This window comes from Botrytis porri, assembly GCF_014898465.1.
Source record: "Botrytis porri strain MUCL 3234 chromosome Unknown BPOR_011, whole genome shotgun sequence".
Taxonomy (NCBI): Eukaryota; Fungi; Ascomycota; class Leotiomycetes; order Helotiales; family Sclerotiniaceae; genus Botrytis; species Botrytis porri.
Genome location: NW_024066085.1, coordinates 583,169 through 608,583, shown reverse-complemented (window position 1 = coordinate 608,583; position 25,415 = coordinate 583,169). Strand labels below are relative to the sequence as shown.

At 43.0% G+C, this 25,415-nt stretch overlaps 8 protein-coding genes across 8 annotated transcripts; 5 read left to right on the top strand and 3 right to left on the bottom strand.

The window, feature by feature from the left end:
- Nucleotides 1-443: 443 nt before the first annotated feature.
- On the bottom strand, nucleotides 444-923 carry EAF01_008206 (uncharacterized protein; the record flags this gene model as incomplete). Its single annotated transcript, XM_038916462.1, has 3 exons — nucleotides 444-584; nucleotides 634-779; nucleotides 851-923. 3 exons carry the CDS (start codon nucleotides 921-923, stop codon nucleotides 444-446), a joined length of 360 nt encoding a protein of 119 aa, XP_038767824.1.
- Nucleotides 924-2,322: 1,399 nt separating this feature from the next.
- On the top strand, nucleotides 2,323-3,381 carry EAF01_008205 (uncharacterized protein; the record flags this gene model as incomplete). The annotated part of the gene is made up of 2 exons (XM_038916461.1): nucleotides 2,323-2,430; nucleotides 2,482-3,381. The coding sequence occupies 2 exons, from the start codon at nucleotides 2,323-2,325 to the stop codon at nucleotides 3,379-3,381; spliced, it is 1,008 nt and encodes a 335-aa protein (XP_038767823.1).
- Nucleotides 3,382-4,659: 1,278 nt separating this feature from the next.
- EAF01_008204 (uncharacterized protein) lies at nucleotides 4,660-5,505 on the bottom strand (the record flags this gene model as incomplete). Its single annotated transcript, XM_038916460.1, has 3 exons — nucleotides 4,660-4,951; nucleotides 5,045-5,246; nucleotides 5,394-5,505. The coding sequence occupies 3 exons, from the start codon at nucleotides 5,503-5,505 to the stop codon at nucleotides 4,660-4,662; spliced, it is 606 nt and encodes a 201-aa protein (XP_038767822.1).
- Nucleotides 5,506-6,724: 1,219 nt separating this feature from the next.
- EAF01_008203 (uncharacterized protein) lies at nucleotides 6,725-10,868 on the top strand (the record flags this gene model as incomplete). The annotated part of the gene is made up of 4 exons (XM_038916459.1): nucleotides 6,725-6,848; nucleotides 7,362-7,745; nucleotides 7,887-9,901; nucleotides 9,954-10,868. 4 exons carry the CDS (start codon nucleotides 6,725-6,727, stop codon nucleotides 10,533-10,535), a joined length of 3,105 nt encoding a protein of 1,034 aa, XP_038767821.1. The 3' UTR covers nucleotides 10,536-10,868.
- A 1,002-nt stretch (nucleotides 10,869-11,870) lies between these two features.
- Nucleotides 11,871-13,544, top strand: EAF01_008202 (uncharacterized protein; the record flags this gene model as incomplete). Its single annotated transcript, XM_038916458.1, has 5 exons — nucleotides 11,871-11,885; nucleotides 12,026-12,084; nucleotides 12,144-12,453; nucleotides 12,509-13,011; nucleotides 13,061-13,544. 5 exons carry the CDS (start codon nucleotides 11,871-11,873, stop codon nucleotides 13,542-13,544), a joined length of 1,371 nt encoding a protein of 456 aa, XP_038767820.1.
- A 2,603-nt stretch (nucleotides 13,545-16,147) lies between these two features.
- EAF01_008201 (uncharacterized protein) lies at nucleotides 16,148-20,508 on the top strand (the record flags this gene model as incomplete). The annotated part of the gene is made up of 4 exons (XM_038916457.1): nucleotides 16,148-16,373; nucleotides 16,522-16,661; nucleotides 16,772-18,125; nucleotides 18,173-20,508. 4 exons carry the CDS (start codon nucleotides 16,148-16,150, stop codon nucleotides 20,506-20,508), a joined length of 4,056 nt encoding a protein of 1,351 aa, XP_038767819.1.
- A 916-nt stretch (nucleotides 20,509-21,424) lies between these two features.
- On the bottom strand, nucleotides 21,425-22,609 carry EAF01_008200 (uncharacterized protein; the record flags this gene model as incomplete). The annotated part of the gene is made up of 2 exons (XM_038916456.1): nucleotides 21,425-22,386; nucleotides 22,441-22,609. The coding sequence occupies 2 exons, from the start codon at nucleotides 22,607-22,609 to the stop codon at nucleotides 21,425-21,427; spliced, it is 1,131 nt and encodes a 376-aa protein (XP_038767818.1).
- A 298-nt stretch (nucleotides 22,610-22,907) lies between these two features.
- EAF01_008199 (uncharacterized protein) lies at nucleotides 22,908-24,252 on the top strand. The gene is made up of 3 exons (XM_038916455.1): nucleotides 22,908-23,206; nucleotides 23,259-23,474; nucleotides 23,539-24,252. The coding sequence occupies exons 1-3, from the start codon at nucleotides 23,043-23,045 to the stop codon at nucleotides 23,948-23,950; spliced, it is 792 nt and encodes a 263-aa protein (XP_038767817.1). The 5' UTR covers nucleotides 22,908-23,042; the 3' UTR covers nucleotides 23,951-24,252.
- The last annotated feature ends 1,163 nt before the right edge of the window (nucleotides 24,253-25,415 follow it).

Sequence of the window (25,415 nt, the reverse complement as noted above, 5' to 3'; positions counted from 1 at the left end):
GTAGGTATCTATGTTCAAAGTACAAGTTAATTAATAACTCAATCTAGAAGATATGATGGAAGATTGAATCCTTTGGTTATTTCTGATATTGTTTATCATTTATTTGAAATAGCTAATATACCCAAGGTTCTTACTCCTGATCGAAACTTGTTGAATCATTGTCGAAGTTTCTGTTTCGGCAATCCCATAACGTCCTCCAACTTCCAAAAAGCTTCGCTCAGTCCGAATTGACTTCATCCTCAATGATAGGAGATAGTCCTCGTTGGTGCTGCTGTATCCGACTTCTCAGTAGATAGGCATATATCATGCCATCAATAGCTGGATATTGCTCGACGTTCTATATATGACTTGCGCAAATCAACCACATCACCCATATCAACCGATTGCTTTCAATGCGTTCCAAGTTATTCCATGCGCCATGCTCCGTCCCCGAAGATTGTCTATCATGACTTCAACATCTTGTTTCTCTTCTCTCTTCTCTTTAATCGGTCGACACGCTTCTGGTGCATCTTTTCGGCCATTTTCTCGTATCGTTCTCTTTCCTCTTTATTGGCGCGCTTTTCCTTGATCTTTGTAATATGGGCCTGTAACAATGATTAGATTGAATCCGGAAAGAGCTGAAATGGCGCTGACCTGTCTTGCAGCTTCTTTCTCCTCCTTCATCTCCTTTTCTTTAGCCTTGGTGGCTGCTATAGCCTCGTCATTTGCCTTTCTCTTTTCATATGAGGTATTTCCAGCCTTTGGTCGGAAAGCTTTCTTGACAGGATGCCATTGTTTGCCTAAGTATATCGAATTAGAGACTTGTTGCCCGGGAAGGGATTGAGAAGTATCAATCGGAGCACATGCGTACCATTCTTGCGCATTCCTTGTGGAAGGACGGTCGACTCAGCTGCAGGAGCGGGAGGGGCCACTTCTGTTGACATTTTGATAAATGAAATCTTGGGCAAATATTGGGTAACAATCTGAATATTCGTATGTGAGAGGACAGAGGCTGAGGGATTTAATTTTGGGGCGTTATTGATTGTTCGTACACCAAATTGTTTGTGAACAGGAAGTCCAAAATTCTAAGCATACATACAGATTACGATGCAGGAACTTTTTTTTCTCGTTAACCATACCTAAGGTACTGATAAGCGTGATTGATTGCTTATCAGTAGAATGCACTAAAACTTTACTAGGTAATAGCTAAAACCTATCCGGACTTGTCTCTTTTTTCCCAAATTCTTTGAGCCAATTTTTTTCATTTTTTTTTCTTTTCATTATTAGTATTGTATTATTACCTAGGTAGGTAGGGAGGTCTCGAGGTAGTCAGTCCACCGACACCTTGAATCAATTTATGATTCTTTGATTGTTCTCGTTCAATGTTCTATTAATAATACATTAACTACCTAGATATACATGATGTACATGGTATGATGTATATAAAACTAGGTATATAATTAACGCATTCCTATATTAGAGACATTTGAAACTTCTTCATCAGATGTACTATGTACTATTACTACATTACTATTCCCACTAGTAGTATCCATCCTTTTCACTATCAGTACCTACAGTACTACCTACTGAGACTTCTTGATCTTGCCTTCATCATAAATCCCCAGCTTTATGGAAAACGCAGGACGGGACCGACTGCCAACCTGGAAGAAAAAGTTATTTAGATTGTGGAGACTTTCGCAGATTTTCAATCTGATAAAAAAATAGCTCCATCCTCCCCCCACCTCACTTGGAAAGTTGACAGACCCCCCCCAAAGATGATTCTACGATAATCGGACTTCCCTTGCCTATCCATGACATTCAAACCTTCGAAGTTACTCCACTACCACCACTCTCGAGCAACTACATATATATCTATTACCTTGGCACACCCAGTCTACGCTGTCTACCATGTGCTTCTAGCAATGTGGTTGGCTTGTTGGGGATCAATTCGCCCTTCTTCGTTTGTGGGTCGCACGCTGATTTTATAACTATTACGAGTTCACGGCAATAAATTACGAGAGAGTAAGAGAGACCTGGGTGCAACCCATCGTTGGAGAGAAAACCTTGCCCACAGAAGACCGGCGATATCTTGCAACTGTTATTCATTTGCAGCGTGGAACAGCAACTTCATTATCCACACGGCACACAAGGAATCCCAACTCTGCCGTGTCTCCTCAACTTATACAGAGTCATTCAAAACCCCTTCCTCCTTTTCGAACCCAATTCCCGATAGAAGTGGGAGAAAGGCGAACTCGAAGAATACACACATTGATACAGCCAAATAACGGTTCATCACTCTACCGGAAACAACTTCCTTTGTAAGCAAACTACGATACAGTCATAATGGCAGCAGCAATGACAGCGGACTTCACTCCCGACACACCACAGAAAGTAGTATCCAAGGGGAAAGAGGCTCTAATGAATTCTGTTGAGGATTGCCTCTACGGTTCCGTATGTTACACTCACAAAAACCGAGCAAGATAAATATTAACAAATGAGCAGATTGCTGGAGTGGCTGGAAAATATATCGAATATCCTTTTGACACAGTGAAAGTGCGATTACAATCACAACCATATCATCTCCCTTTACGTTATACTGGACCTCTCGATTGCTTTAAACAATCAATTCGCAGCGATGGGTTCTTAGGATTATACAGGGGCATCAGTGCTCCGCTAGTGGGTGCTGCTCTAGAGACTAGCAGTCTTTTCGTTTGGGAGCAAGCAAGTAGAGAAGCACTTCTCAAGGCTGGAGTCTACAAGAGAGATCAACCACTTCCTCTGGAGGCATTGTGGATGACGGGCGCACTATCTGGTGCCCTTACTTCTTTGATTCTCACTCCCATTGAATTAGTTAAATGCAAAATACAAGTTCCGGCGACCGCGCCAAATGGTTCAGCTCCTGTCGCTGCAAAAACAGTCTCATCGGTTATTCGCGAGGTCTGGCACCATCAAGGTATTCGCGGGTTTTGGAATGGGCAGCTAGGCACTTTGATCCGTGAAACAGGTGGATGCGCCGCCTGGTTCGGTAGCAAAGAGACGGTTACTTCTCTTTTTCGAAAGCTGAACGCTAAAAATAGCCCCCAAAGTCCTTCCTCCGTTCTATCTACTGAACTAGCACCTTTACCTTTCTGGCAACAAGCTCTCGCCGGTGCCTCGGCAGGCATGTCTTATAACTTTCTCTTCTTTCCCGCTGACACCATCAAATCTCGCATGCAAACCGCCTCTACTTCATCTACAGCACCACGCACCACATTCATCCAAGAAGGTGCTCTTCTTTGGAAAAAACATGGCCTGAAAGGCATGTATCGAGGTTGCGGTATCACGGTTATGCGATCAGCGCCTAGCTCGGCATTCATATTCATGATCTATGATGGATTAAAGAGTCGCTTCCATCTTTCTTAGTACTTATTCCCCATTTGATCACTTACGGCACGACGCGCATATACATAGCATTGGAATCTTTGCCGCTTTCCACTTTGCATATCACATTTTACCATACTAGATGGCCGGGTATACAAGAACGAACTCGGGTCTGGTTTTTTTTTTGGCTATCGGTTAATGGAAATGTTGAAAATTTGTTGGGGGCGGGCGTTGGAGAGGCGTTCAGGGATATTATATCGTAGATCTGTATAGTCGTTCGGTTGACTTGGAAAGGAGGGGTAGGGGTGAGAGTGAGATAAGCAGGGCTCAGGTGAATTCCTGGTTAGAATGAAGGATTCACAGATATCGTGTCGAGTTGAAAAAAACTCGAGACTGGAGCAAGTCAGCTTTTGAGCGTTGCATTTTGATATATATATTATAGATGGGACTGGATGAGATAGCATGGAGTAATGTGGGATTATAGAATTTAGAATTTTACAACTTGGTTTGAGAATAAAGTGTTTTGCTTTGTTTAGATTGGAGTTCTTGTGTGTGTTTGGCTTGGTTTGGTGTGTATGTGCTCTAGGTGATAGATATAGCAGATGTCTATGCATGGGAGTTCTAGATATATATATACAAATCCCAAAACTGGCATTCTCGATTCTATCGTCCACGGGTCTCAGACCAATAACAGGTACCTACTTAGGTATATAGGTACCAGATGTATTGTAAATGCTAGATAGAACCAGTATACGTATCGATTCTGAATGTATGCATGTATCTGGTGGGAAATGTATGGATATACCTACCTACAGATGGTCGCGCGATGAAGTACACGTGGATGCAGGTATGTATAGATGGCGATTAAGATTGTCATTGTCACAGATAGAGAGTATAGATACCTAATAAGTAGGTAGGGGAGTGGGAGGGTGTGAGATGTCATTTCTGGTTAAGAGGCTACTTATTTTCCCGTGATGTTCCTGAGAGTGGATTGTCACACCCGTTTGTACTCGTGTGTATTCAACAGCTTAGAGGACTTTGCGGAGCATTGGGTGGGGATATGATATTGTAGATATAACAGTACTCAAATTGTAGTCGAAAATAAGTAATTCATTCATGATTAAAAGCTATGGTATATTGTTATCTGAAGACGATTAATTCAGGACAGCGCGAAAATTTGCGTGGAATCATAGACTGGGAATTGGTTATTCGTTCATAAGATGATGAATCCTCGAGAAGATGAAGGATTGTGGATTTGCACACGCGTATGAATTTTCACGCGTACTTTGTGCACACTGATCCTCGGCTTCCTTGTGTCTCCTACTCTTCCTTCTCATCCACATACTTGGTTCCCTTTCCCTTGGGACTCTTCTCCACTTCCTTGTCGCTGAAGTTCCAATCGTTTAGATAGCCGGCTCCGGCGCTGAGATAGGTAGCGAATCCGAGCCAACCGACGTAGGGAGCGAGGGCCCAGGCGGCAACGGTGTCGACTTGGCCCCAGATGTAGGTGAGGTAGGAGACAGTTCCGGTGAGGGCGACAATGTCGACGGTGGCGAGGATGGGGCGTTTGAGGGAGAAGAAGAGGGGCATCCAGATTAGGTTGAGGCCGAGTCTGAGAGGGGGGGGGAGGGGAGTTAGTGGGGGTTTGGGGGGATGATTGGGAATTGAGGATTGGGAATTGAGAGTTGGGAAGTAGTGCACTTACTGAATAGTATACAGTGTAGCACCTTGTTTGAAAAGAAGATGTTTTTCAGCAGATGCCAGAGGAGATAATCCGGTAGAGTAGGCGCGGTAGGCAGAGTATCCCATGAGACCGTAGAGGAGAGTCCAGGCGGGACCGAAGACATAGGGAGGTGGACGGAATGGGGGTTGTTTGAGTGCCATGTAGGTCTTTTGAGTTTCTTTTGCTGGAGGGGTGTTAGTGGTTTGTTGAGGTGGTGGCTTGCTTCCTGTTGTAGAGCATCTTGTTGAGGATATAAGAAGAATAGAGATTCATAATGTATGATCTCGTCGTAGATGAATCAGCAATGGAATGGTAAAAGATTAATACGTACGTCGAACTGCGAAACCAATAGCAGATCCAAGAGTAACGGGTAAGAGAACCGAAGCACTTGGATTGGCAAATATGGCTGCTGGCAGCGTTAAGCTGGGAATGAAGGTCGTCATGATGGATGAATTGATTGAAGTTTTGATTGATGATGAAGCTGTTGATGACGGGGTGAAAGGGGTTTGAGTATCAGTTGAGTGGACGTTGAGTATTAGTTGAGTATTAGTTGAGTTGATGTTGTCTTTATGTCCTTCTCTGGTGGAGAAGTCAGTTCATCCCCTCAATGACGTACTGTTCTTGTTTATGCGAAAGCAGTAAAAGTAAGTATGTGGAGTGAGAAAGTTGAGGAACCTCGGTTGGTATGGGAGAGGAATGGGAAGGGGAAGGGGAAATTGATATATGATTGTATGGAGGGATTATGAGTTGATTACTGCGTATGAATGCTTTGTATATGCCCATCTACTTAATCATGATCTCTCCTCTTTCTTGTATGCTTCAATATGGTAACAATCATTTGTATGATGGATCTAGGATCTAGAGCACTCCCTCCTCCCTCCCTACCTGACTCGAACCTGGGTACCTAATATTTATTATCTACTATCTACTATTTACTATTTAATACCTATTATTTACTACCTACTACCTACTATTTACTACTTACTACTTATTATTTACTATTTACTATTTATTATTTACTATTTACTATCTATTATTTACTATTTACTATTTATTACTTACTACCTACTACCTACTATCTACTACCTACTACCTATTACCTACTATCTACCTAATACCAGTATCTAGCTTGAGTGAGAGCTTCAATTATTAATACTTGTGCTCGCAGCTCGTGACTCTATACTATTACTTCGTACTACTCTGTAGATCTCGATATGGAGAACTGCATTTGGCTGAGTTCGGGAATTGATGGGAATTGGGTGGATTTGATTGGCTCTTGATTGTACCTTGCTGGAAATCCTTGCTGCACTCGGGAGCCCTTTTTAATGATTGGCTGGAATGTGATAGATACATTGTTGATGTGAGATGGAGACCGTCGTATGATTGGTTGGAGTATTACTCATAACTTCATAAGCTTCTCACCCATTACGACCATGTCCACATATTTGGGCACAGAGAGCCAATCATGAGCTTTCACTGCAGCATCACGTGCTTTGCCGAGACAGACCATCCCATATCTGTCATCCTTACCGATCCACTTTCCGCAGGTGCGATGCTCCCTAGTCTCCTTCAAAGTTGGACTGTGCTACCTACCCTAATCACTCTTTAGGTAAAGTTTCTGATCAACACCACCTATGTACTAGGTAAAGTAGGTAATAAGCCATGTCGAGAAGCGCGAGAGCTTCCAATCCTCCGACCTCATTAATTAATCAACAACACCATCTATCCAATATTGACTTGGTAGAGGAGCTTTCTTCAAAACAACAGTTGATCATATCTGAATCTTGTTCGTCAGTCCTATTCTTCTATTCTTCTATTCTTCTTACACACTCTGGTCTCCCTCCCAAAAGAAAATGAAAGAAAAAAGAAAAAAAAAACACACAACACAACACAACAACACCATCGCACCTAGAATCCTTTTTCTACCCCCATTATTATCATTGCGATAACATACATAGCAATTGCTTTTCTTCTTCTTCTTCTTCTTGATCGATTCATTCAAAATCCATCTTGAAACCAAATCAAGTTGATAATATCGTATCACATCACATCACATCACATCAAATTCAATTCAGAGATCGCATATCCATCAACAACAACAAGTTGTCGTCGTGTTTTTTTTTACCTTGCCATCTATAGGCACTGAACTTTTTTATAATCCTCTTTTCTCTACTCTGCCTATTCTGCCTCTTGTCTCCCTGTTGATATCGCATTTTTACTTCCCCAATTCAAACATACACTTGTTGATTCTATTACATTTTGGAACAATCCTCTAACGGGCAATCATGTTATCAAACAGCAGTAGCTTCGTTGTCAACACCTCCTCCCGACAATCACCAGGTGTCACTTGACAATCGCAATCGACAAGAACCGATTACCTACATCGATTTCGTCAAAAGGGTTTCTAATAACGAAACGGTCCTACCAGAACGCCCGACTGGTCCATTGCCTGAATATCGAAAGAAAGCCAAAGGAGGAGTAATTTTGCACGGTACCAATTACATCATGGACGGCTACGGAAGTTACAGCAGAGAGCCACCACTCGCTCGCTCACCAACTGAAAGAACAAATTGGGCTGGACGTGATGATGGCTTCAGAAGTGTTAAGATTGAACGCGACGAGGGATTTAGAGGTACCAGACCTGACCGCGACCGTGAATCATTTCACCGTGGTAGATCTCCTGGTATGTCGCATTGTTTTCCTTATCTCTATGGTTTCACCTTTCAGTCCTTCGTTGTTACAATGTATCCGCTCCAGAACGATACCCTCATAAGTTGATATCCATATTTTATTTGCTCTCATGCTTACGTAGTTTTTTCTTTAGTCGGTGGTGATAGGCAGCGTCGAAACACACGCGACCGCGACCGCTCTAGATCTCCTGTAGACCGTTATGAACCTGTTGGTAGAGGAAGAGAAAGAGAACACGATTACAGATCGAGGGACCGCGAGGACCGAAGACGAGTGGCTTCACCCGCTCCAGCCAATATTGATCGATGGGTTCCTGGTCAAGATTCAGGTCCCCCTCCTCCAATTACTGTCAACCCACTTGCGGACCCAGTCATCCTACCTTTTCAAGTAGGCTTCTCATACTATGGAGAATGGTGGCGTACAAACGAAAAGATCAAGGAAGAAAAGGAGCGTATTAGATGTCACAAGCGTGGTGAAATTTTCAGACCTCGCGAAGAAGACCGCGATACCGAAAAGGCACGCATCCAAGTTGCTTATGACGCGTACAAAGAAGAGCTCCAAGCCAGGATGGCACGCACATTTGTGCAGGAGCACAAAGGTGAACAATGGTTCATGGAAAGATATGTACCGGAGATGCGAGACGCGTTACGCCTACAAGTCAACGAGTTCCGCCGCGGCAACTATAGTCAATGGGAACAAGACCTCGAATCCGGAACTTTTGATGAGTACTCTTTAGAAGGCATTCCAAAGAGCGAAAGTAACGGAACGGGTGGAGTTGTTGAAAAAGAAGAGGGAGAAACAACCGCGGCCAACGAGGTTCTGGGTGTTGGTGACTTGGTTCCCTCTAGAGGTGGTGATATCCGAGACGAGAACGCTTTCCAACCCACATTACTCATCAAGACGATTGCGCCACATGTTAGCCGTTCGAACCTGGAATCTTTTTGTAAGGAGCATTTGGGCGAGGATGAAGGCGGCTTCAAGTGGCTTAGTTTGAGTGATCCAAACCCAAGCAAACGTTACCATAGAATTGGCTGGGTTATGCTTCACCCTGCCCCTGATTCGGTTCCCGTTCTTGATCGACCTGAAATCAAAGATGATGAGGAGGGGGATGTCACTGCTGAACCAGCAGTCCCACTCACTACTGCCCAGAAGGCACTCGAGGCCATCAATGGAAAGACCGTCAAGGATGAAGTCAGGGGGGATTTCACATGCCATGTCGGTGTCCATGTCCCACCCAATCTCCCACGTAAGAAAGCGCTGTGGGATCTATTCTCCGCCCCCGAACGTATCGAAAAAGACCTTGATTTAGCCACTCGCCTCGTCAGCAAATTTGAAGAAGATTTCGGTTCAGACTTCAATGCTGTCTTGAAGATCGAGGAGAAAGTAGATGATCTAAAGAATCAAGGCCGTCTCCAACCACCAGTGACAGCCCCTACTCCAAAGAAAAGCAAGGCATCTAAGAATGGTCTTGGTCTTGACGAGGCAATGGATGAAGGTGAAGATTTCGAGGAGATGGAGGAAGGGGAGGAAGAAGAGGAAGGCGCTTTCGATTTCGAGGATGTTGACGACGAGGAACTTCTCGTCAAGAAGAAGCAGCTTGATCTCATGGTTGAGTATCTAAGACGTGTCTTCAACTTTTGTTTCTTCTGTGTATTTGAGAGTGACTCAATTCATGAACTTACTCGAAAGTGTCCTGGAGGACATCTTAGACGACCACGTAATACTCTTACCACATCGGCTAAAGCAGCAGCTCGCGCTAGTGCATTGGGAGATGTATTCCCTGGAAAGGTCAAGGTTGAGGACAAGATGGATGTGGATCCCTCCTCTCCGGATGGTGAGCGCAAAATCAATCCACGAAACAATATTTCCAAGGCAGAACAACAACTTCAACGCGCTTTCAATTGGGTCAGAACGTTTGAGGATAAGATTATGCAAATTCTGGATCCAGATAATGTGGATGTGCGAAAATTGGGTGGAAAGCCAACCGAAGAGGCTCTGAAGGAAGAATTGGTTAAATTCGTCAAGCAAGAAGATGACCACAAATTCAGATGCAGAGTTCCAGAATGTACCAAATTGTTCAAGGAGGAGCACTTTTGGAAGAAACACGTCGAAAAGAGACATCCTGAGTGGCTAGAAAGCATTAAGTCTGATGTAAGTTACTATTTCTACCCTTTCCCAACGACCTAAGCTCATTCACGTGTAGTTTGATCTGGTCAATACCTATGTTCTTGATCCTGCACACATCGCTCCATCGAGATCAGATGCCAACAGTAACGGGCATTTCCCTCCAGCCAATGGCCATATGCCAGCTGGTACTCCACGAGGCTTCAATCTTCAAAACTTTGGCATGAATGGAATCAATCCTATGACAGGCTTCACACCTTCTACCGGTTTCCCACCATTCCTTGCCGGACATGCTGTCCAATCACCCATGGGTTGGGTTAGTGGCTCGGATAACCGTGGTCCTGGTCCCATCAGAAGAGGTGCTGGTCGATATCAAACAAATAATCGAACTGGCCCTTATGATCGTCGACCCAATCAGAATCATCAAAACCGTGGGGATCCCAATGCTGGTAGATTAAGCCCTCTTACTGGTGGTGACCGTGGCGGTCGTGGAGGAGCACACCGTTTTGCGGGAGCTAATGCCAATCACCGATGGGGTGATGGAGTAGCACCGGGTGGTACAACTACCGGACCTCGGGAAGCAACAGCCGGTAGAAGCTTAAAATCTTATGAGGATCTTGACGCTGTTGCTGGAGCTGGATCCGGAGAATTAAATTATTAAATTCGAGGAAAGGAATTGGGGTGATTAAAAGTGATAGAAAGAAAATTGATATCTGGTGCTCATGGTAAATGAATACCATGAAGAATCTGATTGGGGACATCGGAGAAAATTTGGTAATGGAAAGTAGCAGTTTGCGTTTGCTTTTTCAAACTTTCTTTTTGGCGTTAAAACACATGTTGTGCAGGAAACAGTTGCTTTGTATTTTTGAAAGCTTGCATTATTCAATCGAGAGTCCTTTTTGCTGGTTACCTTCTTTGATGTATATTAAATTACGGACATGGGCTCTTTCGTATGCTTGTATTCTTCAAAATTAATGAGATAAATTTGCAACAGTATTGATGATGACTACTTATTGACGTGTTTTCGGGAATTGTATCCATCAATTTTGTGAATTGAGCTGGATTGGGAAGACTTCTGATTGATGTATAATTGAGCTTTGGGGTGAAGATGATTTGGATGTAAATGATATTTATCCCACCCTGACACTCCCAAGAATGGATTCGATGAGTGGGATGATCAAGGCCATATGAGGTTACTATACGTCCGTCAGATCTTAATATTAATGTTTGTTGATTAGGATTGGACTGGAAAATCCAATTTGCGGCACAGTAGACTCCCTGGTAGATAGCAATGGCTTTGAGTGATGAGGGAGTGTAGGTAGGTCGGTCGGTGGATAGGAAGGCAGGAAGAGAGACAGGGAGAAAGGGAGAGTCGAGGTGGTTTTATGTTTTATATTGGAAATCTGATGGTGGTATTGGTATGTATATAGAGAGATGATAGAGAAGAGAGAGTCTTCAATGATTCTCTTCCCCCCGAACTAAAGTCGTCTAGAACCTACTTATGTATTCTTCGTGATGATACTCGGGTACATGTATTCCACATTGGCATTGTATTGCATTGTTCCAACGAGAACGCATGACATTTGATATTGATAACATTTCATCATTCATCGGCAACACATACAACACGTGATATAAACCCATTGTAAAATAAGACAAATTGGGTCTAGCGTGTGTCTCAATGCCAAAATTCTAAGGTTCATCATCGTTTTAACCCCTGAAACTCTACTTATTACACCGCCGCGTTATCTCCCTATACAGACATCCCCCACATTCAAAATCAACCAAAGAGGACTTTGCGAAATTCGAATTTGAACACTTGCCAGCAAATCCACTCTTTCCCCCCCAAAGAATACCCAGTATTGCTGAGATCGCGCAAAGGGAACGAACATCTTTTGCCAAAGCTCAACGACGTCGACGCCTTCAACTGATTAATCTCTTCCCTCCTTCTCTGCCATTGACATTCCCATTTACTTCGAGAAAAGGATAATTCAAGATGACTCGCGGAGAGGTAAATATACAAATCAATTCTTATTGGAAACCACACAGCTACACTACTTCCCTCGAGTAGTGTATCTCTTCTCTGCTTATTGATTCAATGTTTTTGCGTCGCAATGATGTGATTGGTAATTGACAATTCATCTATTATAGATTCTTCACCTTCATATCGGTCAAGCTGGTACTCAGCTTGGTAACAGTGCTTGGGAGTTGTAAGTTGATTAGACACCTCGAGTACACTCGGTTGTATACTAATTTCCCTCTTTTTCAGATATCTGCTTGAGCATGGTCTCTTACAAGATGGTCGTCCTGATCCCGAGGCAAAGGCCGTCCACGAATCTGGTGAGCTCGATACAGTCTTCACTGAAACCGGCAATGGTAAATATGTACCTCGATCCATCTTCGTCGATCTCGACCCATCTCCAATCGACGAAATCCGAACTGGTGATTACAGATCCCTCTTCCATCCCGAACTTTTGATCAGTGGAAAGGAGGATGCTGCCAACAACTACGCTCGTGGTCACTACACAATTGGAAAGGAGATCTTGGATGGTACTTTGGACAAGATTCGTCGCGTTCTGGTAAGGGAATACTGTATGTGTCTCTTGGTGGGCGTTACTAATCTTCTACCCCCAGGATAACTGCTCTTCCCTCCAAGGTTTCTTGATCTTCCACTCTTTCGGTGGTGGAACCGGTTCTGGTTTCGGATCTCTCTTGCTTGAGCGTCTCTCCACCGATTACGGCAAGAAATCTAAGCTCGAATTCGCAGTTTACCCAGCTCCAAGAGTTTCTACCGCTGTTGTTGAGCCATATAACGCTGTTCTCAGCACCCACAGCACCATCGAAAACTCCGACTGTACCTTCTTGGTTGATAACGAGGCTGTTTACGATATCTGCCGTCGCAACTTGGACATCCCTCGTCCGTCTTTCGAGCATCTCAACAGATTGATTGCTCAAGTTGTCAGCTCCATCACTTCGTCACTTCGTTTCGATGGTGCTTTGAACGTCGATCTCAATGAGTTCCAAACTAACTTGGTTCCTTACCCAAGAATTCATTACCCATTGATCAGTTACGCTCCAGTCATCTCTGCTGCTAGAAGTTCCCACGAGAGCTTCAAGACTCAAGAATTAACCCTCCAGTAAGTTTTCCCCATTTTAGTATTGATATATTATACTAACTTCATTTAGATGTTTCGAGCCAAACAACCAAATGGTTGTCTGCGATCCCCGCAACGGAAAATACATGGCTGTTGCCCTCCTTTACCGTGGTGATGTCGTTCCCCGTGACTGCAACGCCGCTGTCGCTTCCCTCAAGGCCAAGACATCCTTCAACCTCGTCGAATGGTGCCCAACTGGTTTCAAGCTCGGCATCAACTACCAAAAGCCTATGTCCGTTCCATCTACCGCACCAAACGACGGGGCCCTCGCCTCAGTCGATCGTTCCGTCAGTATGTTGTCGAACACCACCGCTATTGCTGAGGCCTGGTCAAGATTGGATCACAAGTTCGATCTTATGTACAGCAAGCGTGCTTTTGTGCATTGGTACGTTGGTGAGGGTATGGAAGAAGGAGAGTTCAGTGAAGCAAGAGAAGATTTGGCAGCATTGGAGAAGGATTACGAAGAGGTTGCTGCTGACAGCTTCGATGCTGAAGAGGGTGAGGCTGAGTACTAAGTTATTCAGTCCGTATATGACATTTTGAGCCTTGCGTCATTGTGATCCATATGGAGTGGTTTGTGTTCTGCGAATATCCGAAAATGAGCGTCTGATTATTCGGTGAGGTTGGTAAATGAATGGAGGGATGAGGTAGAGCGTGTTTTGAGTTGGGAAATGAGAGGGATGAGATGAGATGAGGTATTTTAGTTTGCTAGATGATATTATGAAAAGTCGATATGCAATATAAATATGATTCTCAATGACAGAAGTGATTTCAAGTGGTGCAGTGTATTGTGCGGGAACCCTGAATCGCTTTTGTTAGAAGAGTTTTTGGGCTCTAAACACTACTAGGTATGTGTGTTTAAGACATTAAGTATTGTCTTGTCTATCGTCTGTCGTCTATCGATACATCTAGGTACATAGGTATACCATCTAAGACATTCAATCACTCGCTTAATAGGTGTAGAGCACTAGACGAGAGTCGATCATTCTTCCATTGTATTTGTTTTTCTGTCTCAGTACGAACATCCAACTTCATCCTTTTTGGTATTGTGAGGTGGAGAGAAAAGGGACTTGTACAATTGCATATCTCTCCTACGCTGTCCACTTGAGAGAATTTTCCCCGAACGAAAAGGAGCTAATAGAATCGTTTCGATTGTGAAAGATTTGGGAGCATGAGAGATGTCGCTCCATCGAATAGAAAATTCTCTGGAAATCTGTATATTCGATTCGATTCCTGGGGGGGAGAAGAGAGTTTACGCAGATGCTGTCAAGCGAAACTGTATGAACACTGATCATTAGGATCTAGTGAATAGCTTCAATTCATTAGCTACTGTATTGCAGTCTTTAGCGAATGCGGGATATAGTAGCCTCAAGCGAAAGCAGAAGAGACTAGTTCCTTTTGTAGTGGCTATATAAGATCTACAACTTCCTGTATTTAGCTAGCTCTTTAGATAGGATATAATATAGATATTTAGGATTTATGAATACTATAGGTGCTACGTCTTCCGTATCTTTCTCGAACCAACAGAAACCATTGGAATTTTTTGATAATTTGAAATATTTTAATAATTTTACTTTTTAATATTTAGTTATATAGCTTTAGGTAGTGTTTAATAGTCGAATTAAAAACTAATCGATAGTATTTCATATAATATTAGTGGCCGGTAGTATATAAAATACTAGTATTTAAAATATTTAAATAAAAGTATGTTTGTAGTTAATATAGTGTTACGGGAGCTGCCTCTAGGGTCACGTGGAAGTGTCTAGAGATCTCTCGAGGTGGTTTAGACTAGACTTCAAGTAGGAATTCAATAAGGTTGGTAACTGGTTGCAATTCTCGTAACTATAGTAATGAAACTAATGATTGTTCTTGAGCACGAAGCTCTACATTGTAATGAAATCCCATTCTTTATATAGACCTTCGTGCTTTGTCCTGGTCCCTGGGACCTCTCCGATATGTTGGATCGTTAAGGATCGCAACGCGCTCCAGGAGCGCTGAAGCTCCTTGACGCTCCATCACGTGCGATTTATGTCATGTGACGCGGTGTGTTGGATGCCGTCGTAACATATAGAGATCTCTTTTACTTAATCTTTCAATATATTATTATTATTATATTTATTATTATGAAATTTTAAATTAAAATTCATTTTGTGATCATTTTTTAATATTTTCTATTTAATTCGATTTTTCGATTTTTTTCTCATTTCTTTATATAATTAAATTAATAAAAGATATATATAACTATATATAAATGAGTTTCTAGGTTTCACAAAATGAAATACATATAATCAATAATACGTCATATAAAAGTTTTGTGAAATCCAATGTATAAGTGTCTTCCGCTATGCTTGTGAGTGTGTGGTAGTAAGGATATATTACCAAACAGTGATCTGTTCTCCAACAATCACTAAATCATTCATGGTTCAGTGGTACCCCGACCTGATTGAGTTCACTCGATTATCACTCTCGGTCGTCTAGTTGGTTTATGACGTCAGACTGTAATTGTATATTTAAATCTGGATGTCGCGTGTTCGACTCACGCCTGAGAGACTTACCTTTTGCATTTTTTGAATTGGTTTTAGATGATGTTGTTGGAAGACATTTCTTCTTTTTGGAGGAGATGGATGGCGTGGATGGCTCGGGCGGTTGGTGGTGGGGTATTTTGATATCACGTGTTGATAAGATAATGTTTCAGAATGCTATGATATGAAGATATTCATATCTAACTACAGTAGACTCTGTGGAATGAATTCATGATGATTTTATTGTATATCAACTATCAGTATTATACCGCTCATGCTAATTACATATCTTCTAACGCTAGCAATATCTTGACGGCTATGTTGAAGAGCTAAATAAAATAAGAGGTTGAGTATGCTAGCATATTATGATATTAAAATGATTCCACATTCTTTAAAAGAGGTTGGGGCGTTGTAAGATCTTAGATCATCCGACATTCACCCGTATATGAGTCGCACTCACTTCACCGGCGCGGGGAAATTTAAATAATTTTTTTGTTTCCTCTTTCATCTCTAACCCCGCCATTCCCTCAGAATTATATATTGAAAATTCGAACAATTCTCGAGTTGTGCTTCATCGCACAACAGGCAGAGACAGGATGGAATACCTTAAATTGCCTGGAGATTCTTGCTTCACTCCAGCTGAGGCGACAAAGCTCGCGGCTAGAATCAATGATCTTTATCAAGTGGAGGTAGAACTTACGGGTGTTTGGATTCATTATACACATTTGAGACACTCGGATCCAGAAACTGAAGCCAAGATTAAACAATTACTTCCAGTCTCAGGAGTGGATTTGGAGGCTAAGCTGGGAAGCAAGATTTATTGTAAGTCGTCACTTATTCAATGTCTGACACAATTCTGGGCATTGAAAAGTGGTTATTGAGGGTTTCAATGCGCGCACGCCATAGCCCCTCGTTACCTTTTGCATACTGCAGTGCAGTGTAGGCAAACACTAACTCTCCAATTCACTAGACGTTACTCCAAGAAATCTTTCTCCATGGAGTTCCAAGGCTACAAATATCGCACATGTCTGCGGTCTCGAATCCCAAGTTCAAAGAATTGAAAGAGGTCGGGCTATTTTGATAAAATTCGCGGAACCATCTGAGGCAGAGGTGAGCACCAGTGATTTCATATCGGTACAAATTCCCTGATGTGGAGAATTATTTGGAGATTCATTTCTATCTGGATGCTCAAACCAATTACTGATTTCCTAATTCTCAAGAGGGAGGATTTACCATTCAAAGATATCCTTTACGATCGCATGACCGAGAACATCGGTGCCGAAGAACCAGATGTGCACAAAATCTTCGAAGAAGGAGAGCCAATTCCCTTGGAAGTTGTTGATCTTTGGGTAGAGGGTTCAACACCAATCGAGGTTTTGAAAGCATACAACGTAAAGCGTGGTCTCGCTCTAGATACTCCAGAGATGGAATACCTTGTCGAAAAATATACCCAACATGGCAGATCACCTACCGATGTCGAATTGTTTATGTTTGCGCAGGTCAACTCTGAGCATTGTAGACATAAGCAATTCAATGCGAACTGGACAATCGATGGCAGGGGTATGGATATGAGTTTATTTGGAATGATTCGAAACACCCACAAGAAAAATCCAGATTTCACCGTGTCAGCTTACAGCGACAATGCTGCCGTTTTACAAGGAGAGATGGCTAGTCATTGGGCCCCCGAATACTCTACTGGTAGTTGGAAACAGACTCCCGAGGTTGTGCACATCCTAGCGAAGGTGGAGACTCATAACCATCCCACAGCAATCTCACCTTTCCCAGGAGCAGCAACCGGTTCGGGTGGAGAAATCAGAGATGAAGGTGCCGTGGGTAGAGGATCCAGCCCCAAAGCTGGTCTTTGCGGATTCTGGGTTTCAGACCTTTTGATTCCAGGACATAAGCAACCATGGGAAATGGATGTTGGCAAGCCAGCACATTATGCCAGCAGTTTGGACATTATGTTAGAAGCACCAATTGGTAGTGCCAGGTTCAACAACGAGTTTGGTAGACCATGTCTTGCTGGAACCTTCCGTACTCTCCTTACAGATGCAGATGCCTCAACGGACGAGTTCCGGGGATACCATAAGCCTATCATGATCGCTGGTGGACTCGGTACTGTTAGACCAGAACATGCTATCAAGAATGGTGATGATGTCAAACCAGAAGCTCATGTAATTGTTCTTGGTGGCCCAGCAATGCTGATTGGTCTTGGTGGAGGTGCAGCCTCAAGTAACACATCTGCGGGAGAAAGCTCAGTTGAGCTTGACTTCGACAGTGTTCAACGAGGAAATCCAGAAATGGAAAGAAGAGCACAGATGGTTATTGATCACTGCAGAGCCTTGAAGGATGAGAATCCTATTGCGTTCATCCATGATGTCGGAGCCGGTGGATTATCCAACGCTTTACCGGAGCTTGTTAAGGATGCTGGATATGGTGGTAAATTCGAGCTTAGAAATGTCGAGAGTGCGGACGGCAGTATGAGTCCTTTACAAATCTGGTGCTGCGAAGCTCAAGAACGTTACGTCTTGATTGTCAACAAGGAAGATCTTGGTAGATTTACCAGCATTGCCAGTAAGTTTAGTCTCAAAATGTAGTAAACTTATACTAACCATTTACAGAACGTGAACGATGTGGCTTCTCCAATGTCGGAACCGTTGTTCCCAAGGATCAAGATGGAGTTGCCAAACTTGTGGTAACTGATCGAGATTCTACAGAGCACCCTACACCCATCGATCTCCCTATGTCTACATTGTTCCCCAAGGATAGGAAATTAGACAGAATCGTGCAGTCCAGAAAGCCACAGCTTCTCCCATTCAACGCAGAGAAATCTCTGAAAGAAGCATACCCCCAAATTCCCGATCATGATCTCTTGAGGATGGCCATCGAGCGCGTCTTCTCTCTTCCATCTGTTGGCTCCAAATCTTTCCTCATTACTATCGGTGATCGTTCCGTTGGAGGTTTGACCGTTCGCGACCAAATGGTCGGACCATGGCAAACCCCTGTCGCAGACGTAGCTGTCACAGCTAGTGCTCTTAACATTGGTGGCAAATTGAAAACTGGTGAGGCTATGGCCATGGGTGAAAAGCCTACGTTAGCTTTGATCTCGGGTGCAGCTTCGGCTAGAATGGCTGTTGCCGAAAGTTTAATGAACATTGGTGCAGCACATCTTCTCGGCAACTTGCCCCGTATTCGTTTATCTGCAAACTGGATGGCCGCAGTAAATCAACCTGGCGAAGGTGCAGCTTTGTATGAGGCAGTTCAAGCAATTGGAATGGATCTCTGCCCTAAGTTGGGAGTTAGCATCCCTGTCGGCAAGGACTCTACATCAATGAAAGCCTCGTGGAAGGATCAGAAGAGTGGAGATTCCAAAACTGTCACAGCTCCTATGACTGTGGTCATTTCAGCCTTTGCACCAGTCGCCAATGTCCGTAACACATGGACACCCGCACTCAGAAGATTTGAAGATGTCGGAGAGACTACACTGGTGTACGTTGATCTTGCTCAAGGTCACAAGGCTATGGGTGGATCGGCACTTGCGCAATCTCTTGGTCAAGTTGGAGATGAAGCACCAGATGTCAGAGATACTGATCTCATCATTGACTACTTTGATGCTTTACAACAATTACACGAGTCAGGAGTTGTGTTAGCCTATCACGATATTTCAGATGGTGGTCTATTGACTACCGTCGCCGAAATGATGTTTGCTGGACGATGTGGCGCTGAGATCATGCTTGATGGAGTATCTAAGAGCGCATCCCCATCTCACGTCATCGAAGCTTTGTTCAACGAAGAACTTGGTGCTGTTTTCCAAGTTCGAAAATCGGACGAGGTTAACTTTATGAGATGTTTTGCTACTTGTGGTCCTCCACCAGGACTCGTCAGAAAGATTGGACGAGTACCAGCTGCATCGAAACAACAACTCGCCATTCGCTACGGACAGAAACCAATCTTACACATGTCAAGATCTGAACTTCAACAACAATGGACCAAGACATCTTACCAGATGCAACGTCTCAGAGACAATGTTGATTGTGCTGACGTCGAATTTGAGAATATTAAGGATGATCGCGATCCTGGTCTCCACTATACCCTTACCTACGAACCTAAGGAGAACATTCTTCCATTGACGGCATCAATCACATCCACCTTCTCTAAGGCACCTCGCGTAGCCATTCTCCGTGAACAAGGAGTTAACGGACATGCCGAAATGGCATTTGCTTTCAAAGCCGCAGGATTTGATGCTATTGATGTACACATGACTGACATCATTTCTGGACACTATTCTCTCGCTAATTTTGTTGGTATTGCTGCCTGTGGTGGTTTCTCTTACGGTGATGTCATGGGTGCTGGTCGTGGATGGGCAAATTCCATTCTTATGCATGAACAAAAAGCTCGACCAGAGTTTGAGAACTTCTTCAAACGCCCTGATACATTTGCATTGGGTGTCTGTAATGGTTGCCAAATGCTTAGTCGCATATCTGAACTTATTCCTGGCACTTCTCATTGGCCTGTCTTCACCGATAACCAATCTCAACAATTCGAAGGCAGAGTCAGCATGGTAAAGATCCAAGACAATGCCAAGAAACCATCTGTATTCCTCCACGGTATGAATGGTAGTTCCTTGCCTATCGTCGTTTCACACGGTGAAGGTCGAGCTTCGTTCAAAAATGACACAGATTTGGGAGCTTTGAACTCGGATAATCTCATCCCAATCAGATACACAGATAACTTTGACAAACCAACAATGAGATACCCATACAATCCAAACGGCAGTCCTGAGGGTATTGCAGCAGTGAGAAGTTTGGATGGAAGAGTTTTGGCTATGATGCCTCACCCGGAGAGAACTATCATGGCAGATGTCGGTAGTTACATACCAAAGGAGAGTGCAGAGGAGTGGGGAGAATTCGGTCCTTGGGTTAGAATGTTTAAGAGTGCTAGAAGATGGGTCGGCTGATTGGATCGTTGCGATATGAGATGATATGAATGGGACATATGGATAAAAAATGGCTAGAATTGGGTTAAGATATCATTGCATGTATGCTTGCATTATTAGTGTCGATGGAGTTTAGGGGTGGATATTGAGATAAATGGTTGTCACGCGAATATTGAAAAATTGGGCTCTTCTTTTGCTTGTTCTTGGTGTATTGGAATTAGATGTGAAATCTGAAGTCCTTTGGAGCTATTTACAACCCTTTCTGGAAAACCACCTAGTCAGGGACTTTCTGGATAAGATAAACGTCACTCTACGTCCTTCGCCCTTGTTTGAATGCATCGCATTGCCGTCTCTTTTCTTGTGCGACCCTCAACTGGAGAGAGAATTCAATCCCATGCCTAGTATTCGAATCATTCGTGGGTACCTACTGTGGCGTGCCGAGGCAAGTATGACTACACTACGGCATTGCACTTTCTTGCGAATAATATCTGGGGTTCCAGTAATCGCTATGCTCACGTTGTTCGAGGTTCAGTTTTAAGTATATTTAAGTCTCGCCCGTAGTAATAATCAGCAGGGCTACTTGCTGATTTGGGGGTTGGACGATTGAAGGATGTATATATAAGGTGGTGCGATATGTGTAGTAGAGCAGTAGATTGATGGGGCGCATCTACGAGGTAATTTAGAATCCCCATCCGTGGGTTTTGTCTATGAGGGTATTAAGGGAGGCTGAGTTGCTAAGATCTTGGCATTTAGAGTCGTATATAAAGGTGCCGTGTGGGTTATTAGACGTGCTAGAGAGGTTGCTGTAGAGAGCTAATTGCCGACTCCCGAGTCAAATGATAGTTGCATTGAGGATGTGAATGGAGGATATAGGGGATTAATTTGCTCGATAAACCCTGGAGCACACTTCTCCCCTCATGCCCAAATCAAAAGAATCTTAGCCAGCGTTCTGAGCCCTGAGACGCTTGATAATTGCTTCATCCATATCATGTTTGTGTTCGAGGTGGGCAATCTTCTGTTGAAGCTCTGCAATCTTTGTATCTTTGGTTTGAAGAGCTACGCGTGTGATGTCCCGACCTTTCACGATACCCGATATTTTTAACGCGTGTCTGGCTAACATTTGACGTAGTTGAGCGGAGACTTCATCGTCGATATGTTGATCCTTGAGGAGATTCATGATGTCTTCCGACATGTCGTAGTTTTGCGGCGAATCACCTGTGCTGCTTTTTGAAGGAGAAGCCATGAACTTGGGAGGTGGAACTATCGTAGCATCTTTGAATCTCATGGTTGAAGGTGTCTCCGCTGGACTGAACAAAACGGATCGTTCATTCCCATCCCGCATCCCACCATTTATTCTTTTGCGGCTTGTAGAAGGAGTGCCAAAAATGTCTTCGTCCCGTGTACCTCTTGTCGTAGGCGTAGGATACATATTGGCACCATGACTTTCTCCTTCGCCCCGCTTTCTTTTGCTTCCCGGTGTTGCTGTCTTGCCATCCATCCTCCCCTTTCTTGGAGTCTCTGGAAAGCTTCCAGGGTCCGTTCTCTCAACAGTCTTAACCACTTTCTCCTCATCTTCTTGAGTTAAAGGCCATGCCCCGAACTCATCATCTTCCTTCTTCTCAATATCTTCAAGCCATTTATTACTAGCAATCGCATGTCCTTCCAAGGTCCTTTCATCTTTTGATGGAGTCACTGGTGAGCGCGGTTCAGGTGTATGAGGCTCCGTTCTTGTATTGTTCAGAACTGCGCCCATCTCTCTTCCTTTGGCTTTATCATCCCATAAAAAGAATCCGCAGCTAGAATCTTTTGGTTCTTGACATGTGTAGAACCATCGTCCTTTATTTGCTCCTTCTTTCTTCACTTGGAATCTTACAGCGGGTAGTCTGGGGTTGCAATTACCTGTCGCTATGTTAGCTAAATGAAAAATAGATATTTCGTTTTGAGGTAACCCACACTGCCAGTTGCCATCAGAAAAGAGTCCATTCAAGGCAACCTTTGTTGGCGTTGCTTTGAATGGCGGTGCTCTTGATGGTGTCGCTTTGGATGGCGTTGCTTTGGAAGGTGTTACTTTAGATGATGTTGCGCCATTGCGCTTTTGAGGTGTGTTGAATACACTGTACATTGTCTATTAGTATAGGATGGAATTAAGTGTAGCAAATCTTTCAAATGATCATCTTCATTTCAAAGAAGTGGTGGTGATGAAACATTTCCCCTCTTGTTGACATCGTCACCATCGCAACCATTGGATGAATGACTTTATCCGTTATCTTATCGGAGAAGTCGATCTAGAAACTGCATCAATGAATATCGGATTCCGGATAAAGTCAAGTACCGAGCAGGAAAATAAGGGTATTATGTCATCAATTAATGGGATTCATTAACTTAAGTTATCTCCAAATTAATTATTGTTGAATCTGTTGATTTGACACAACATCTAATTCAATTCTTTCCAATTGTCATTGTCAATCATTTTTTCGTGTCTATGGACTTTTTATTATAAAATCCCTCACGTCTGCCATTCCTGGCTTTGAATTGCCAAAACTACCACTGCCAACATGGGCCTCGTTTCATTCATCACTGGCTATATAGCCCCTATGTTTATCATAATATCTCCCATAACGTCGTATGCGGATCAGACATACTCGATACATAGGAATAAGTCCAGTGCGGGATTTTCTTTAGATATCCCTTTGATCATGCTTGTAGCATCGTTTTTGAGGTACGCTGTCCTGCAATGAGCTTCGAGAGACTGATGCTAATCTTCATTGTAGAGTTTTCTATTATCCTGGAGCCCATTTCGATACTTCCTTATTGATACAGTCATTCATTATGATTGCGATGCAAACTATGTTATTGAAGGTTGCGCTTGATCATCGACCATCACCATCATCGAAAGGAGGAGATGCGGCCATACCATTTGCTGGGCACAGAGAAGGGGATGGAGCGTCAAGACCATATAACTTCTGGCAGTGGCGTTCCCCAAAACCGTACGCATTGATTCACTGTGTTGCTTACCAAAGGGTTACATGATGCTAACGAGAAAATCAACAGTTACTGGCAATTCCTCCTTTACCTATTCATAACTCTCATCGCATGCGAACTTATTCTCTCTCCAGCTCCATGGTTCTATTCCGTCTATTCTGACGCGATTGGCTACATTGGACTCGGTGTAGAAGCAACCCTCCCAATTCCTCAAATCATTGCAAACTACAAATCTCGATCCTGCAAAGGTTTCCGTTTTTCAGTCATGGCCAGCTGGATTGCCGGTGATATAATGAAGATGTTCTGGTTTTTTACTGCCACAAGTGCGATACCGTGGGCTTTCAAACTTTGCGGAATGTTCCAAATGTGCTGCGATTTGTTCTTGGGGTTGCAATTTTGGATGTATGGAGATGGTGATGGAAAAAAGAAGGATGACGACTTTAGAGCACCAATTGGGGAGAAAGACGGCCGGTTATCATGAGATGAAGGAGCCAAGATTCAGAAGTAGGGGGAGAGCCGAACAAAACTGACATATATTTGTTATGAACAAGCGAGACGAACGAACGAAACTAGAGATGAAAATGACGTGAAATGTTAGTTAGAATACATAATGAAGTTGGAGGATTTTCAAACTTATTAGAAAAATGTTAACGGTACATAGAAATTCAATCAAATCCCTTTATTGAAGGAAATTTTCTCTTGAAAGTAAGCGGACTCCTCATACCCTTGGAATCAATCACAATTGCTTCATCTTGGACTGGTCATGAGGAGTGATTTCCATATTGGTGACACGATTGACTTTCGAGAGCCTGCCAGCGTGTAATCAAAGATCTTTGCCAAGTGAGAGGAATCATCGAGTACTTAAGTAAATTGTAATCTTGGAGGTTGCTATCCGGCTTGGCACAAATGCTTCGGCTCATTTCTTGGAAGTTAGACGTCGCGTATTTAGTTAGTGCTTGAGTCATTTCGTCTAATATACGTTCTAGTTTCATCTCACTCAGTATTAGTGAGAGTTTATTCTTCCTTTAAAATGATTGAAAATAGATGAAGAAGTTTCCATCGTTAAATCCATGTAGCTAGATTCGAAGCTATGTTCACTGGTTGTTGTAGTGCTGAAACATCAGATGAACTCTCTACCGTATATGTTCATCTAATATATATATGATCTTATCTTTGGATTTTTGTCGGTTGAAGCCTTTTTGACGTAGTTTGATAATCATTTCATATATCAGATGAGTGTTTACAATGGCCTATAAATAAGCCAATAAATTAACACTCTACCTTGATCAATTCTATTCATTCCAAGATGAGGGACCCCTCAATGGTCTCGTAAACAGGCCTGGAAGAGGCTGGTCTCTGTCCAAGTAGCAACATCGAATCTGCTATACTTTGTGTCTTCATTGAGCGACCGCGGAATATATACTTGCAACGACCTTCATGCATTAGATGACTACTCGTCGATTGTGAATCTGAAGATATGAACTCATTGCTAATATCTGTCCAAAAGTTTTTTTTGTATCCGCAACCAGTTTTTCTGTAATTTCTAAAGAAGAGTTGACAGATCTATTCCAAAAAGTATGTACGAACTTACTTCCTTCAACTCCTTTACTCACAAAGACAACTGATACCGCATTGCTATATTAGTGACTTGCAGCGAGGGGCCGTACACTTGAAGAATGTTCGAAATCAAATCGTCTTGCTCAGCATCTCGCAAACCATATAGCCACTAGATCCTGCACTCTCTATTCTCTCAACTATCCATTTATCGTTAGCTCTCCATCAAATAACTGATTTTCTATCACTATAACCTTCACTCCTATCTTTATGTTCCATCTCATGGGTTCAGTTACACAGCTTTTATATTGCACACACAAAAACTTGTCAGTTGTCTTGCATTCATATTTTCGAACCATTTGTGCCATTGCAATTGATTGCGTTCTCTATTC

Bases quoted from the DNA above. Each gene is read 5' to 3' on its own strand.
- EAF01_008199 (XM_038916455.1), top strand. From the start codon at position 23,043: ATGGGCCTCGTTTCATTCATCACTGGCTATATAGCCCCTATGTTTATC. The intron at 23,207-23,258 runs GTACGCTGTCCT...TCTTCATTGTAG, and splicing joins CTTGTAGCATCGTTTTTGAG to AGTTTTCTATTATCCTGGAG. The intron at 23,475-23,538 runs GTACGCATTGAT...GAAAATCAACAG, and splicing joins CAGTGGCGTTCCCCAAAACC to TTACTGGCAATTCCTCCTTT.